At 45.9% G+C, this 16,680-nt stretch overlaps 1 protein-coding gene across 1 annotated transcript in view; it reads left to right on the top strand.

The window, feature by feature from the left end:
* The first annotated feature begins 6,825 nt into the window (after nucleotides 1-6,825).
* The window catches only part of EHHADH (enoyl-CoA hydratase and 3-hydroxyacyl CoA dehydrogenase), a 55,610-nt gene continuing 45,755 nt past the window's right edge, over nucleotides 6,826-16,680 (top strand). The window contains exon 1 of the mRNA XM_038417247.2: nucleotides 6,826-7,065. Within this exon, the coding sequence (XP_038273175.1) occupies nucleotides 6,989-7,065 (77 nt within the window). The 5' untranslated portion in view covers nucleotides 6,826-6,988. The remainder of the gene's footprint in view (nucleotides 7,066-16,680) is intronic.

Genomic DNA, 16,680 nt, shown 5'->3' with positions numbered 1-16,680 from the left:
TTCAAAGGGATGGCATCTTAGGGGCAGCTTTAGAGTCCAGATTGCTCAAGGAAGGAAAAAATGGATTATAAGGAGGTGGAGCCTCTGAAGACTATACTGTCCACATCAATGCTTTCTCCTTCCAAAAGTTTCACTGTTGGTTCTGTATTCTCCAATTGCACTGCTTGCAGAGCACCTTCTGCTCCTTATGAGACTCATATTCTTGAGCTTTCTCAGTCAAAGCCTCAGAACTTGTAACATAGTGTGCCCATAGCTCAGTGACCTTGTGTGTCAATTCTTGAATCTCACCTGCCTGCATTTAACTTCAGTTTTATATTTTCAACATTCCAATTCCATTTTGTTTCATAAAAGCTCTGGCTGTCACTATCAAATCCCGAACAACTGCAGTTTTTACCCTTTTCTTATAGCAATCTTTTTTGCTAAAAAAAGTTGCCTTCCAGACATTTAACCACTGCTTCAAGCTGATTTGGTCTTGTGAAGATGTTCACCTCCTTAAGGGGACCCTCACCATGGGGATACTTATCTCCCCAGTGACTCCATTGTCCCTTAAAAATGCCTTAGACTCCTCAATATCCTTAGGTCACAGTCTCTGGGATATTAGGTGTTAGCCCATTCAGCAAACTGCCTGGCTCCTCAGAATGTTGGTTTGAAAATAATTTACTAAGAAGCTGGGTCTAACAAATCTTTATTAAAGCAAAACACTTAGCAAGTGGTGAGGAATGGTTATCTCCAGCCCATCAGGAAGGCCTATTAAATCCAAATGGACCACTGTAAGCCATCAAAGAACAAGGACTTTGTTGATTGCTCCCGGCACACCTTTGAAGAGTGGGATGCAGAACTACCTGTCCCATCAGCTTGAACTCTAGGGAGATGGGGATAAAAATCCTTGACAAGAAGAAATTAGGGTCTTTTTATGCTGTTTGAACTCTAAGGGACAAAAATTCCTAAACATAAGCAAGAGATCCCCAGGATTAACTTGGCTTAGCCCTAAAAGACTTATAGAGCTGGCATATTTCAGCAGCTCTATCACTATCTGAAACGTAAGACTGCAACTCATTTGTGTGTGTCTGTTTACCTGTTTTAACCTTGTAAATAACTGTTACTACTTCTTCTTAGTTAATCTTTAGTTTACTACAGGATTGGCTACAACTGTTTGGTGTGAGATCTAAAGTGCAAACTGACCTGGTGTAAGTAGACTGATCCTTTGGGACTGGGAGTAACCTGAATATTTTGTGATATTTCTTGTAAAATGACCATCAGCCACAGAGTCAGGCTTGTCTGGGGAGGCAAGAGACATTAGAATGCCCAAGGAGACTGTCTGTGACTCCATGTTAAGGCTTTATGGTGCCTGAGTTTACACTTGTTACGTGGTTGCTGAGATCTAAGTATAGAACTCACAACTAGTTTGGGGTTTTGCCCTGCTTCTTAACAGTCTGCCTGAGGTTAGTATTCTTGCTTATGAGCCACGCCAAACAGTGTGATGGGGGGGTCAACAAACGTGGACAAGGGTGAGTGGATATAGTGTACTTGGACTTTCAGAAAGCTTTTGACAAGGTCCCTCACCAAAGGCTCTTCAGCAAAATAAGCAGTCATGGGATAAAAGGGAAGGTCCTCTCATGGATCTGTAACTGGTTAAAACACAGGAAACAAAAGGTAGGTGCAAATGGTCAGAGAGAGTTAAATAGTGGGGTCCTCTAGGCATCTGTACTTAGACCAGTGCTGTTCAACATACCCGTAAATAATCTGGAAGAAGGGATACACAGTGAAGAGGCAAAGTTAGCAGATGATACAAAATTACTCAAGATTGTAATTCTTCACAGTCTGGTAAGGATTTAACTGAGGGATCTCACAAAACTGGGTGACTGGTCAAGAAAATGGAAGATGAAATTCAATGTTGATAAATGCAAAGTAATGTATACTGGAAAACATAATCCCAACTATACATACAAATGATGGGGTCTAAATGAGCTATTAGCACTCAAGAAAGAGGACTTCGGGTATTGTGGATAATTTTCTGAAAACATCTGCTCAGTATGCAGTGGTGGCAGTCAAATAAGCTAACAGAATGATAAGAACCATTGGGAAAGTGATAGATAAGATAGTAAATATCATAATGCCTCCATACAAATGCCTGGTACACCCACAGGCAGTTCTGGTCACTGTCTCTCAAAAAAGATATATTAGAAATGGAAAAGGTACAGAGAAGGGCAACAAAAATGATTGGGCGGGGGGGTGCAACAGCTTCATTAAGGAGAGATTAAAGAAACTGGGACTATGCAGCTTGGAAAAGAGACAGCTAAAAGGGGATATGAGACAGGTTTATAAAATCATGAATGGTGTGGAGAAAATGAATAGGGACATGTTATTTACCCCTTCACATAACACAAGAACTAGGGGTCACCCAATTAAATTAATAGGCATTAGGTTTAAAACAAACAAAAGGAAGTACTTCTTCACATAATGCAGTCAACCTGTGGAACTCTTTGTCAGGGGATGTTGTGAAGGCATAAAGTATAATTGGGTTCCAAAAAAATTAAGTTAATGGAGGATAGTCCATCAATGGCTATTGGCCAAGATGGTCAGGGACACAACCCTATGCTCTTGGAGTCCCTAAGCCTCTGACTGCCAGATGCTGGAACTGGACGATGGGATGGATCATGTGATAATTGCTGTTCTGTTCATTGCCTCTGAAGCATCAGGCACTGGCCACTATCAGAAGACATGCTACTAGACTAAATGGATCATTGGTCTGACCCAGTATGGCTGTTCATATATTCTGATAGCATTTAACAGCGTAGGGATAAGCAGAACTGCATATGTGTAAGAAACTGCACAGTAATCATGTTTAGTGTTGTGCATGTATAAGAAATTGCAGAGTAATCATATTTGTGAGAAAAAGAAAAGACAAAGTAATTAAAAAGCTAGAAAGTTTGAACTGATGTTGAGGAAATTTAACATGGAAATGAGAGACTAATACATATGTGTAAGAAAAGATAAGAAAAAGTTATAAATAAATTTATATAACAAAGAGAGATTGAAGCTGTGTTGTCCAGTGCTGGAGACAAATGTGATGGGATCATCCTGATGATCTTACCACTTGTGAGTAATAGATCATAGGTGCAAACTAGTATTTCACACTTGGTGATGATTCCTCACTGGATTTGCAGTTTGAAAGCAAACATTTTTACAGTTACAGAACAAACACTTAAGTATTATCTGACAGCATGGGTTACAGATATTACAAGTGAGATTAATGTATGCAGCAATTTACAAGTATGACAAAGTCTAAACACATTGTTACAAGTCTAGTCTAATACCTATTTTAGCAGTACTAACACACAGGTGAGTCAGATTGTTTTCCAAGTATGCATTTGATAGTGTTCAGCTGAGACCTAGGAACCTTGGCCTAAGCTGTCACCTGCTCTGGCAGCATCACACTCCTCCAAGAATTTTAATAGATTGGTGAGGCATAATTTCCCTTTACAAAAGTCATATTAATTCTTCCCCAAAAAATCATGTTCATCTATGTGTCTGATATTTCTATTCTTTACTATAGTTTCAACCAATTTGCTTAATACTGAATTTAGGCTTACTATCCTGTAATCGCAAAGAGAGCCTCTGGAGTCTTTTAAAAAAATTGGCATCACATTAATTATCCTCCAGTCATTTGGTAAAGAAGCCGATTTAAGTGATAGGTTACATACAACAGTTAGTAGTTCTGTAATTTCATATTTCTGTTCCTTCCAAACTTTGGGGTGAATACCATCTGGTCCTGGTGACTTATTACTGTTTAATTTATCAGTTTGTTCCAAAACCTCCTACTGACACCTCAATCTGGGACAGTTCCTCAGATTTGTCACTTAAAAAGAATGGCTCAGGTGGGAATATCCCTCACATCCTCTTCAGTGAAGACTGATGCGAAGAATTCATTTACCTTCTCTACAATGGCCTTGTCTTCATTGAGTGCTCCTTTAGCATCTCAATTGTCCAGTGGTCCCACTGATTGTTTGGCACGTTTCTTGCTTCTGATGTACTTTTTGCTTAGTTTTGTGTCTTTTGGTAATAGCCCTTCAAATTCTTTTTTGGCTTGCCTTATTTATGTTTACTCTTCACTTGTCAGCATTTATGCGCCTTTCTGATTTCCTCACTAGGATTTGACTTCTGATTTTTAAAGGATTCCTTTCTGCCTCTAACTGCCTCTTTTACTCTATTGTTTAGTCACAGTGACATTTTCTCTCTTTTTTTTTTTAAATTTGGGGAATACATTTAATTTGAGTCTCTAATATGGTGGTTTTTTAAATTTTCCATGCAGCTTGTAGGCATTTTACTCTTGTTACCTTAATTTCCACTTAACTAGCTTCCTCATTTTTGTATAGTTTCCCTTCTTGAAGTTAAATGCTACTGTGATGGGCTTCTTTGGTATTTCCACCCCACAAGAATTTTAAAGTTAATTACGTTAAGATTGCTATTACTAAGGTTCAGCTACATTCATCTCTTGGATCAGATCCTATTCTTCACTTAGGATTAAATCAAGAATTGCCTCTCCCGCTGTGGGTTCCAGGACTAGCTGCTCCAAGAAGCAGTCATTCATGATGTCTAGAAGTTTTATCTCTGCATTCTGTCCTAAGGTGACATGTAACCAGTCAATATGGGGATAATTGGAATCCTTTATTATTGTTTTCTATTTTTATAGCCTCTCTAATCTCCCAGGGCAGTTCACAGTCACCATCCTGATCAGGTGGCTGGTAGTATATTCCTACTACCATACTCTTTTTATTCAATCATGGAATTTCTAGCCATAGAGATTCTATGGTACAGTTTGATTCAAGGGGGAACAGATTGTTTAGTATAAGTAGTTAGCACATGTTCTAAGGGACCATTCAAAGTAGAGTGGTCTGTTAACACCACTGTTAAACACCTTGCCTTTAGCTGTGAGTACCTTTCCCAAACCTGAAGAAGGGTCGTGTCTGGCTCAAAAGCTTGTCTCTCTCACCAACAGAATTTGGTCCAATAAAAGACATTTCCTCACCCACCTGGTCTCTTTAATGTCCTGGAACTGACATGGCTACAACTACACTGCATACAAAATCACACGTTGTCAGTTTGCATGTTTAAAGGAAAGTGTACATAACTGAAAGTCACTAGTGAATCTTAAATTTATTTGGGCATAAGTTTTTGTGGGCTAAATCCCACTTAATCGGATGCATGCAGTGGAAAATATAATGGGAAGATATATATACACAGAGAACATGAAAAAATGGGTGTTGCCATTCCAACTGTAAAGAGACTAATCAATTAAGGTGGGCTATTATCAGCAGGAGGAAAAAAAAACTTCTGTAGTGAAAATCAGGATGGCCCATTTCAAACAGTTGACAAGAAGGTGTGAGTAACAGTAGGGGAAAAATTATCATGGGGAAATAGTTTTTACTTTGTATAATGACCCATCCACTCCCAGTCTTTATTCAAGCCTAAGTTAATTGTATCCAGTTTGCAAATTAATTCCAATTCAGCAGTCTCTAGTTGGAGTCTGTTTTTGAAGTTTTTTTGTTGGAGAATTGCGACTTTTAGGTCTGAAATTGAGTGACCAGGGAGATTGAAGTGTTCTCCAACTGGTTTTTGAATGTTATAATTCTTGATGTCTGATTTGTGTCCATTTATTCTTTTGCATAGAGATTGTCCGGTTTGGCCAATGTACATGGCATAGGGGCATTGCTGGCACATGATGGAATATATCACATTGGTGGATGTGCAGGCCTCCCCTCTGCTGAAGAGACAGCCCAGGTATGGATTAGCCATGTATTCTGCCTCTGGCCTTCTGGAACACATCACCTCCAAGCGGAGACTACAGTTCATTCCATGGTTCTGGTGCAAGGCCCTGTGCCTGCTGGGAGTCTGCACTTGTCTTTTCTCTGCAGAACATCCACAGTCTAAAGGCCAAACAGAAAGGGCCAACAGAATTCTTGAGCAGCAGCTGTGCTACTACATCAGTCACCATCAGTATGATTGGTCTTTGCTTCTCCATTATGCAAAATTTGCCTACAACAACTCAGCACATATGACTATGGGTCAAAGCCCCTATTTTACTAACTATGGGTACCACACCCAATTCCACCTGCAATTACTCGCTTCCTCTCCCAACCTGGCCTCCTCAGACCTGATACAGCAGATGCACTGGCACTGGGAAGAAGTGATGGGATACCTGGAAAAAGCAAGAGCAGACTATACATGGAATGCAGACCAGCACCGACAACAAGGCCCCACCTACTCAGTGGGACAAAAGGTCTGGTTCTCTACAGAGCATCTCTGCACCCACAGACCTGCTTGCAAGCTGGACTTTCGATGCCTTGGCCCTTTCAAGATCCTGCAGCAGGTTAATGCGGTCACCTTTGAACTACAGCTACCCTGCTCTCTGAAGATTCACCTGGTGTTTCATGTATCGCTTTTGAAACTGTACACAGAAAATCCTTTGCCACACAGGAGCTGGCCACCCACTCCACCGGTACCGGTTCACAAGGAATACATGGTGTGATGGAGTGGTGCATGTCTCTCCTGGGTGAGGGAGGGGTTGTACCCCATGGCAATGTGCTCTGGAGGCGCGAAGTGGATGTAGCCAGTGGCGGTGTGCTGGGGAGGGTGGTTTGTCCTGGCTGGGAGTGGTCGGGTATGCCTTGGGGTGGGGCAGTTATGTGCTCTGCGGGAGCCCTGTACCCAACGGGCAGCTGTTGGGGGCGGGGGGGCACGTAATGGAGGTGTGCTCCGGGAGGGGGGACGCTGTCTCGGAGCTGGGCGCTTGTGGGAGCGTGCACCCTGGACTGCCGTGTGCCGGCGGGGCTGTGCCTTGCGGCGGTGTGCGGGGGGCGGGGCGGCGGCGTGCTCCGGCCGCTCACGAGCGCTCCCCAGGGCTTTGCCGCAGCCGCTCGGGAACACGGGGCCGCCCCGCCCCCCGCCGGCCCCGCCCCGGGCACAGTCCAGGCCGCGGGCGGCGAGGATGGCGCAGCAGTACGCGCGCGGGGCCGCGGCCGTGGCGATGATCCGCCTGAACAACCCCCCGCTCAACGCGCTGAGGTAACGGCCGGGGCTCCCCCCGCCCTCTCCCCGTCACACTGGGGGAGCCTGGCAGCGGCTCCCGGGGCGAGGGGCGCGCTGCAGCGGGGCACCCCTTGTTTCCTGCTGAGCCTGTGCGGTGGTGGGCAGAGCTGGTATCTCCGCCGGCCCGTGCGCCTCGGCGGGGGCTGGGCTCGGCTCCAGCACCTCCCTCCGCACAGCTCGGTCCGCAGCAGGGACAGGCCGGGGTTCGGCGGCCGAGCCCCAGTAGCGCTGTGCGGGGTGTGCCCCGTTCGGCCCCGCACAGCCGGTGCAGTCATGGGCCTGCGGAGGTACCCTGGCGCTGTACTCTGGCCCTGGCTTAGCAGAACCCTGGCGCTGGAAGGGAGTTTGGCAACGTTGCAGAATTAGCTGGTGGTTTGTCTAAACATTAACCTGCTCGCTTTATAATGCAGTAAAAGTCAATTGAATTACTTGAAAAAACAAAAGTTCCTTGTGTGGGTACTGTAGTAGGGAGAGAGCCTGAGACATAAGCCCGTGTATCAGAAGCCTGGTATTAGGCAGGCTCTGCTCAGAGAATCTGGCAAAACAGGGCTGATATTGCAGAAATACACATTCCTAAGAAGTCCTAAGCATAGAGTACTCGCACAAACGCATCCTGATATCAAGGACGGTACAAAAACATTCCCCAAGGATAACAGGAACACACTGAACTCTCGTAAAAGAAAAGATCAGGATATCAGTGCTGTACGCAATAAAGATGTTTTAGTTGAACCAACATGTACAAGGTGATGGGTGATAACTAGCCATGTCACGGGGCAGTAAATTTGGCAGAGGCAGTACGTAACTTGTTTGTATCAGGGTATAAAGATGGATCTTGGAGGGAATATCTTTGTCCGTGGGGGGAATGAAAAGTCTCGCCATTCACTGAGCTGCCTCCATTGTCATGGGCATATATGTCTTACGTGGGTGGCGGGTGAACTGCTGGCTCAGGGAGGCTAGCCCCCTCCCTGCTCCTTCTGCCCAAGACTCCGCTCCTTCTGTGCCCCTCAACAAAGCCCATAGCCCCCCCCCCCATTGCGGCTGCTGGCTGCACCCCCGCCACAGTGCCAAGAGGCTGGGCAGTGTAGTCCCAGCCCTGGAGTGCCAGGAGGCCAGGCAGCTCAGCCTCAGCCCCCCCAGTGCTGGGAGGCCGGGCAGCGCAGCCCCGTTGCCAGCCCCATCTGACAGGAAGAGTTGCCTGCAGAACGGGAAGCAGGAGGGGAAGTGGGGGCGAGGCCACACGTGGCTGTTTGGGTAGGCTCAGCCTCCTCCAGCCTATGATACCCTTGATGTCTTAGCCCTGGTCTATACTAGGCATTGAGGTCGAATTTAGCAGCGTTAAATCGATGTAACCCTGCACCCCTCCGCATTACGAAGCCCTTTTTTTCGACTTAAAGGGCTCTTAAAATCGATTTCCTTACTCCACCCCCAACAAGGGGATTAGCATTGAAATCAATTTTGCTGGGTCGAATTTGGGGTACTGTGGACACAATTAGATGATATTGGCCTCCAGGAGCTATCCCAGAGTGCTCCATTGTGACCGCTCTGGACAGCACTCTCAACTCCGATGCACTGACCAGGTAGACAGGAAAAGGCCCGCGAACTTTTGAATTTCAATTTCCTGTTTGGCCAGTGTGGCAAGCTGCAGGTGACCATGCAGAGCTCATCAGCAGAGGTGACCATGCAGAGCTCATCAGCAGAGGTGACCATGATGGAGTCCCAGAATCGCAAAAGAGCTTCAGCATGGACCGAACGGGAGGTACGGGATCTGATCGCTGTATGGGGAGAGGAATCCGTGCTATCAGAACTACGTTCCAGTTTTCGAAATGCCAAAACATTTGTGAAAATCTCCCAGGGCATGAAGGACAGAGGCCATAACAGGGACCCGAAGCAGTGCCACGTGAAACTTAAGGAGCTGAGGCAGAAAACCAGCTGAAAACCAGAGAGGCGAATGGCTGCTCTGGGTCAGAGCCCCAAACATGCTGCTTCTATGATGAGCTGCATGCCATTTTAGGGGGTTCAGCCACCACTACCCCAGCTGTGTTGTTTGACTCCTTCAATGGAGATGGAGGCAACACGGAAACAGGTTTTGGGGACGAGGAAGATGATGAGGAGGTTGTAGATAGCTCACAGCAAACAAGCGGAGAGATCGGTTTTCCCGACAGCCAGGAACTGTTTCTCACCCTGGACCTAGAGCCAGTACCCCCTGAACCCACCCCAAGGCTGCCTCCCGGACCCACCAGATGGAGAAGGGACCTCTGGTGAGTGTACCTTTTAAAATACTATACAAGGTTTAAAAGCCAGCATGTTTAATGATTAATTTGCTCTGGCATTCGTGGCTCTCCTGGATATACTCCAAAGCCTTTGCAAAAGGTTTCTGGGGAGGGCAGCCTTATTCCATCCACCATGGTAGGACACTTTACCACTCCAGGCCAGTAGCACGTACTCGGGAATCATTGTAGAACAAAGCATTGCAGTGTATGTTTGCTGGTGTTCAAACAATATCCGTTCTTTATTTTTCTTTATTATCCTCAGGAGAGTGATATCATTCTTGGTCACCTGGTTGAAATAGGGTGCTTTTCTTAAGGGGACATTCAGAGGTGCCCATTCCTGCTGGGCTGTTTGCCTATGGCTGAACAGAAATGTTCCCCGCTGTTAGCCAAGCAGTGGGGGGAGGCAAAATGCGACCTTGTAACGAAAGCACATTTGCTATGTATGTAATGTTAATAGCAAGGTTTACTGTGAAAGAATGTACCCATTGTTCTCTAAAATGTGTCTCTTTAAATACTACTCTCCCTTTTTTTTCTCCACCAGCTGCATGTGTTTCAAGGATCACAGGATCTTCTCCTTCCCAGAGGCTAGCGAAGATTAGAAGGCAAAAAAACGCACTCGCGATGAAATGTTATCTGAGCTCATGTTGTCCTCCCACTCTGACAGAGTACAGACGAATGCATGGAGGCAGACAATGTCAGAGTGCAGGAAAGCACAAAATGACCAGGAGGAGAGGTGGCGGGCTGAAGAGAGGGCTGAAGCTGAAAGGTGGCGGCAGCGTGATGAGAGGAGGCAGGATTCAATGCTGAGGCTGCTGGAGGATCAAACTAATATGTTCCAGCGTATGGTTGAGCTGCAGGAAAGGCAGCAGGAGCACAGACCGCCACTACAACCCCTGTGTAATCAACCGCCCTCCTCTTCAAGTTCCATAGCCTCCTCACCCAGACTCCCAAGAACGCGGTGGAGGGGCTTCCGGCCACCCAACCACTCCACTCCAGAGGATTGCCCAAGTAACAGAAGTCTGGCATTCAATAAGTTTTAAACTTTTAAAGTGCTGTGTGGCCTTGTCGTTCCCTCCTCCACCACCCCTCTTGGGCTACCTTGGTAATTATCCCCCTATTTGTGTGATGAATTAATAAAGAATGCATGAATGTGATGCAACAATGACTTTATTGCCTCTGCAAGCGGTGATTGAAGGGAGGTGGGGAGGGTGGTTAGCTTACAGGGAAGTAGAGTGAACCAAGGGGCGGGGTGTTTCATCAAGGAGAAACAAACAGAACTTTCACACCGTAGCCTGGCCAGTCATGAAACTGGTTTTCAAAGCTTCTCTGATGCGCCTTGCACCCTCCTGTGCTCTTCTAACCGCCCTGGTGTCTGGCTGTGCGTAACCAGCAGCCAGGCATTTGCTTCAACCTCCCACCCCGCCATAAATGTCTCCCCCTTACTCTCACAGATATTGTGTAGCGCACAGCAAGCAGTAATAACAGTGGGAATATTGGTTTCGCTGAGGTGTAACCGAGTCAGTAAACTGTGCCAGCGCGCTTTTAACGTCCAAATGCACATTCTACCACCATTCTGCACTTGCTCAGCCTGTAGTTGAACAGCTCCTGACTACTCTCCAGGCTGCCTATGTATGGCTTCACGAGCCATGGCATTAAGGGGTAGGCTGGGTCCTCAAGGATAACTATAGGCATTTCAACATCCCCAAAGGTTATTTTCTGGTCTGGGAAGAAAGTCCCTTCCTGCAGGTTTTGAAACAGACCAGAGTTCCTGAAGATGTGAGCATCATGTACCTTTCCCGGCCATCCCATGTTGATGTTGGTGAAACGTCCCTTGTAATCCACCAGTGCTTGCAGCACTGTTGAAAAGTACCCCTTGCGGTTTATGTACTCGCTGGCTTGCTGCTCCGGTGCCAAGATAGGGATATGGGTTCCATCTATGGCCCCACCACAGTTAGGGAATCGCATTGCAGCAAAGCCATCCACTATGACCTGCACATTTCCCAGGGTCACTACTCTTGATATCAGCAGATCTTTGATTGCGTTGGCTACTTGCATCACAGCAGCCCCCACAGTAGATTTGCCCACTCCAAATTGATTCCCAACTGACCGGTAGCTGTCTGGCGTTGCAAGCTTCCACAGGGCGATTGCCACTCGCTTCTCAACTGTGAGAGCTGCTCTCATTTTGGTATTCTTGTGCCTCAGGGCAGGGGAAAGCAAGTCACAAAGTTCTATGAAAGTGCCCTTATGCATGCGAAAGTTCCGCAGCCACTGGGAATCGTCCCAGACCTGCAACACTATGCGGTCCCACCAGTCTGTGCTTGTTTCCCGAGCCCAGAATCGGCGTTCCACCGCATGAACCTGCCCCATTAGCACCGTGATGCCCACCTTGGCAGGGCCCGTTCTTTGAGAGAAGTCTGTGTCCATGTCCTTATCACTCTCGTCACCGCGCTGACGTCGCCTACTCGTCCAATTTCGCTTTGCCAGGTTCTGGTGCTGCATATACTGCTGGATAATGCGTGTGGTGTTTAATGTGCTCCTAATTGCCAAAGTGATCTGAGCAGGCTCCATGCTTGCCGTGGTATGGCATCTGCACAGAAAAAAGGCGCGGAATGATTGTCTGCTGTTGCCCTGACGGAGGGGGGCCGACTGACAACATGGCTTACAGGGAATTAAAATCAACAAAGGGGGTGGCTTTGCGAGAAACTGAATGGCCGCCTCAAGGATAGAACTCAAAACTGGGTTTAGCAGGCCATTGATTTCACAGAGAGAGGGAGGGAGGGAGGAGAAAATGAATACAAAACAAATCTGGTCTATTTCTTGTTTTGAGCCACTTCATCTATCTTTATACATCATGCTGGCAGCAGACTGTGCAGTATGACCGCTAGCCATCGTTACCTCCTGGGTGCTCGGTAGAAGACGGTGCAGTATGACTACTGGCCATCGTCTTCTGCTAGCTGCAGATTAAAAGACAGTGCACTGCCGGTAGGACTCAATTGCCATGAGACAAAGCAAGGGAAATGACCTGACTGAGTCACTCCCATGTTTGGCCAGGCACCCAGTTAAAAGAGCACCCAGGACTACGTCGACGACGGCTACCGGTCATACTGCACTGTCTGCTGCCAAAAGGCAATAAACTGCTGCTGTGTAGCAATGCAGTACCATGTCCGCCAGCACCCAGGAGACATACGGTGACGGTTAGCTGAGCGGGCTCCATGCTTGCTGTGGTATGGCGTCTGCACGGGTAACTCAAGAAAAAAGGTGCAAAACGATTGTCTGCCCTTGCTTTTACGGAGGGAGGGAGGGAATGGGGGCCTGACGATATGTACCCAGAACCACCCGTGACAATGTTTTAGCCCTATCAGGCACTTGGATTTCTACCCAGAATTCAAATAGGTGGCGGAGACTGCGGGAACTGTGGAATAGTTAACCACAGTGCAAAGCTCTGGAAGCCGACTGTTGCCTCGGTACTGTGGACACAGTCCGCCGAATACATGCACTTAGAACATTTGTGTGGGGACACACACACTCGACTGTATAAAAACGCTTTCTACAAAGCCAACTTCTATAAATTCGACCTCATTTCATAGTGTAGACATACCCCAAGTATCCTCATAGAGTCTGTCAGGTGCTATTACTGTGCTTTGTTGACAATAAACCGTGCCTGGTGCCTTCGTACCTTAATGGATCTTGTGATCATTGGGCAGTTCACTCGACAGCCATGCTGGCTGTCTGCACAGAGCTGGGGCAGCATGCAGGGAGAACTCACGCACACCCCTCCAAACATCTAACCACAAGTACTGTAATCATCCATGAAATTAAATGTGTACAGTCCTTCACCATTTTGATACAAAGAAACAGGAGCACACATCAGGGGTGCTGGAACAAATTTTTATAGTGGGAGGTGCTGAGAGCCATTGAAACAAACTGTAAACCCTGTATATGGTGGAAACCACTTCAAGTCAGGAGGTGCTGCTGCACCCCTAGTTCCAGCACCCATGGCACACATACTTTTTGGAGTCTCTGTAAAGCAGGAGGGAGCCCAACTTGACTTAAAGAAGCACAAGAACTTGAGTATCACCATCAATTAAGTTTTTCTCTGAGATTTTTAAAGTGAAGATTCAGTTTTCTTTGTTAGGGATGAAAATAAATGTGTTCCATATCCACAATAATACCACCCACTTTTAAAATGGATAATATTCTGGAAATTAAACATGTTTAGGACTTTGAAGGAATTTAAAAAGGTCTGCTTTTTCAGATTCTAATTTTGATGTCCAACTTTTTTTTTATTCCCTTAATCTGCAAATATTTTTGTTGAAACACAAATCTGTTGGTTGATGTAGATCTAAACTGATCTTGTGCATATATTAGTTTAAAATAAAATTATTACTGTGATTACCATATTAATGAGTGCTGTTGGGAGGGCACTCTTTGTGATGCCTGTGGCTTTGGAACTTGTTCCCCTTCCTTGGTTCAAAACAGCCCAAACTTGGTGGCCTGTATGGCACACTATAAAGCCCATCTCTTTTCCTGAGTGCCTGTAAAGGTCATTGCGTCATCAGTGTTAAATGATTGGAAAAGGATGATTGTTTCAACTTTTGACTGTGGATTTGTTGGTTGGGGCGATTTATGGGATGGAATTGGTGCAATTTAGTAAAAAATGAAGGGAGTTATTGATATTTATATTTTATGTCAAAGGGGCCTAGAGCTTTTCTGTACTGGGTGAAAGTGCAGGTCGTCGTGAGGGTACAAATTTGTAAAGCTGAAAATGGATGAGAACTTAATTGAGTGGTAACAGACTGTGAATCCTAATGATGATTCAACCAGATGATATTCTAAACAAGAACCCTTAACCATGCTTGTAGCTGTTTCCTTTGCCTCATATTAACTCAGGTTTTCTAGGCTTCAGAGTGACAGATAAATATTTGGAATATATATATAAAAAGATTCCAGGATTGTCAGAGAAGTCTACAGAGGAAACATTCTTTCTCAAATAAATAAATCAGTTTTAGAAGTGAGTATGAGAAAGAAATGTAACTAGTCAGAGGCTTGAAAGGCAGTGCATTGGGCAGAAGCAGGGCTCCCTGAGGCCCAATTTTGTAGCTCCCGCATACCAGCAACCTTTCAGAGAAGTCAGTAGAAGTTGCTCAGATGCAGCACTTCCCCTCACTGGCCTGGTTCTGTAGCTGCTGCTGCTTTCCTTGAGTTCAGGGGAAATGTTCGTAGCCTCTTAAAATGTAAAAGGCATTGTGGGAGAGGTACCTGGGTTTTGCTGGAGAGAGGAGGCTCTGTAACTGTTTTCTTCCAAAATATCAGAGGCTCTTCCCTTATGCAGAACTCAGGAACTTTGCAGGAAAACAGAGACTCCACCCTGCAGCAGAACTGAAATGGACAGATGACTTTTCCACAGTGTCTTTTAAATATCAGATGTCTGAGTGCAACTTTCTCTTTCAGCTCAGGAATCCTAGACTCCCCTTGTCTGTGCAGCTCAGGAACTTTGCAGCAAAGGGGACTTTTTCTCTTTGCTGAGCTTTAAGAGAAGAGCTGGTCAGAAAAAAGAAATTCCTGCAAAATACTTTACAGGTTGTTTTTTTTGGGGGGGTGGTGGGATTTGTCCTGAACTAGGTGTCCTGAGACACCAAAAAAGCAAATTATTTTGCTGGAAACAAATTAATGGAAAATTTCGTTTTGGGAGAACCAAAATGGAATTTCCCAGCTGCCCGCCTGGCAGGCTCTTGTCCATTTTACTTAATTGACAAGAGCCTTCCTGCCTGGCTGCCTGAAAGCCAGAGAGCTGGCGTGCTCAGCATCTCGCCTTCCTTCCAACCCTGAAGCCACAGGAGCTGAGCACCCCACCTCTGTGCCTGTCCAACTCCGTAGAGCTAGGCAGGGAGGCTGAGTTTCCTGGCTCTGTGCCTTTTTGGCCCCAGAGCCTCCGCAGCTGTCTGTCAGTTTCATTTTCTGCCTGCAGCAGGGAGCTGTCATTTTAATTGACCCCCATGGAAAAAAAATTCAGTAAAATGGAAAATTTCCATTTTTCAAAAAAGGGTATTTCTTTGTCAGAACATCATCCTGGCAAAAATTGGAGCCAGCTCTTCTTATCCACAAGAGAATAGCTCTCCAGCTGATACTGGGATACCGTAGACATGTTCACATTTGAAAAGGGATGTTGATAAAATGGAGACAGTGCAGAAAAGAGCTACAGAAATTATCTGAGCACTGGAAAAAATGCCTTACAGTGACACTGAAAGAGCTCAATCTGTTTGATTTATCAGAAAGAAGATTGAGCAGTGACTTGATAACCGTGTATAGATACTGTGATGGGTTCAGTTACACAGACCCCGTTGGGACTGTCACCTGACATGCTGGAATTACCTCTGAGCCTGTTTCCTGCCAGCTTAGGACTCCAGAACCCTGCCTTGTTGAACCAGACACGCTAACCTGCTGCAACACAGACTCAGGTCTGGTCCACACCCCCAAAGCTGCAGACTTTAACCAAAAACTGCTTAGCAGGTCACCTATCTCCAACTCCCAGACACCCAGTTCCCAATGGGATCCAAACCCCAAATAAATCAGTTTTACTCTGTATAAAGCTTATACAGGGCAAAATCATAAATTGTCCCCCTCTATAATACTGATAGATATGCACAGCTGTTTGCTCCACAAGGTATTAATCACTTACTCTGAGTTCATTAATAAACAAAAGTGATTTTATTAAGTATAAAAAGTAGGATTTAAGTAATAACAGACAGAACAAAGTAAGTCACCAAGCAAAATAAAGCAAAAACACGCAAGTCTAAGCCTAATACATAAAGAAACTGATTACAGGTAATATCTCACCCTCAGAGATGTTCCAATAAGCTTTTTTCACAGACTAGACTTCTTCCTAGTCTGGGCCCAATCCTTTCCCCTGGTTCAGTTCTTGTTAGTTCCAGCAGACATCATAGGTGGAAACTAAAGGACATCTCATGACTGGCAGCCTCCTCTTTTTATAGCTTTGGCCCAAGGCGGGAATCTTGTGTGTCTCTGGGTCTCCACCCCTCCTTCTAAATGGAAAAGCACCAGGTTTAAGATGGATTCCAGTATCAGGTGACCTGTTCACATGTCCTGTGACACCTCAGCCACCATTCTTTTAGGGCTGCCCCTCACGTACCCAGGAAGGTTTGCAGGTAAATAAACCATCTACAATCAATTGTCCTAGTCCATGGGTGGGCAAACTTTTTGGCCCAAGGGCCACATCTGGGTGGGGAAATTGCATGCAGGGCCATGAATGTAGGGCTGGGGCAGGGGTTGGGGTGCAGGAAGGAGTGCAGTGTGCAGGAAG

Source organism: Dermochelys coriacea, chromosome 9, assembly GCF_009764565.3.
Source record: "Dermochelys coriacea isolate rDerCor1 chromosome 9, rDerCor1.pri.v4, whole genome shotgun sequence".
NCBI lineage: Eukaryota > Metazoa > Chordata > Testudines > Dermochelyidae > Dermochelys > Dermochelys coriacea.
Note: the sequence above shows the minus strand (reverse complement) of the source record. Positions and strands in the feature narration are given on the sequence as shown.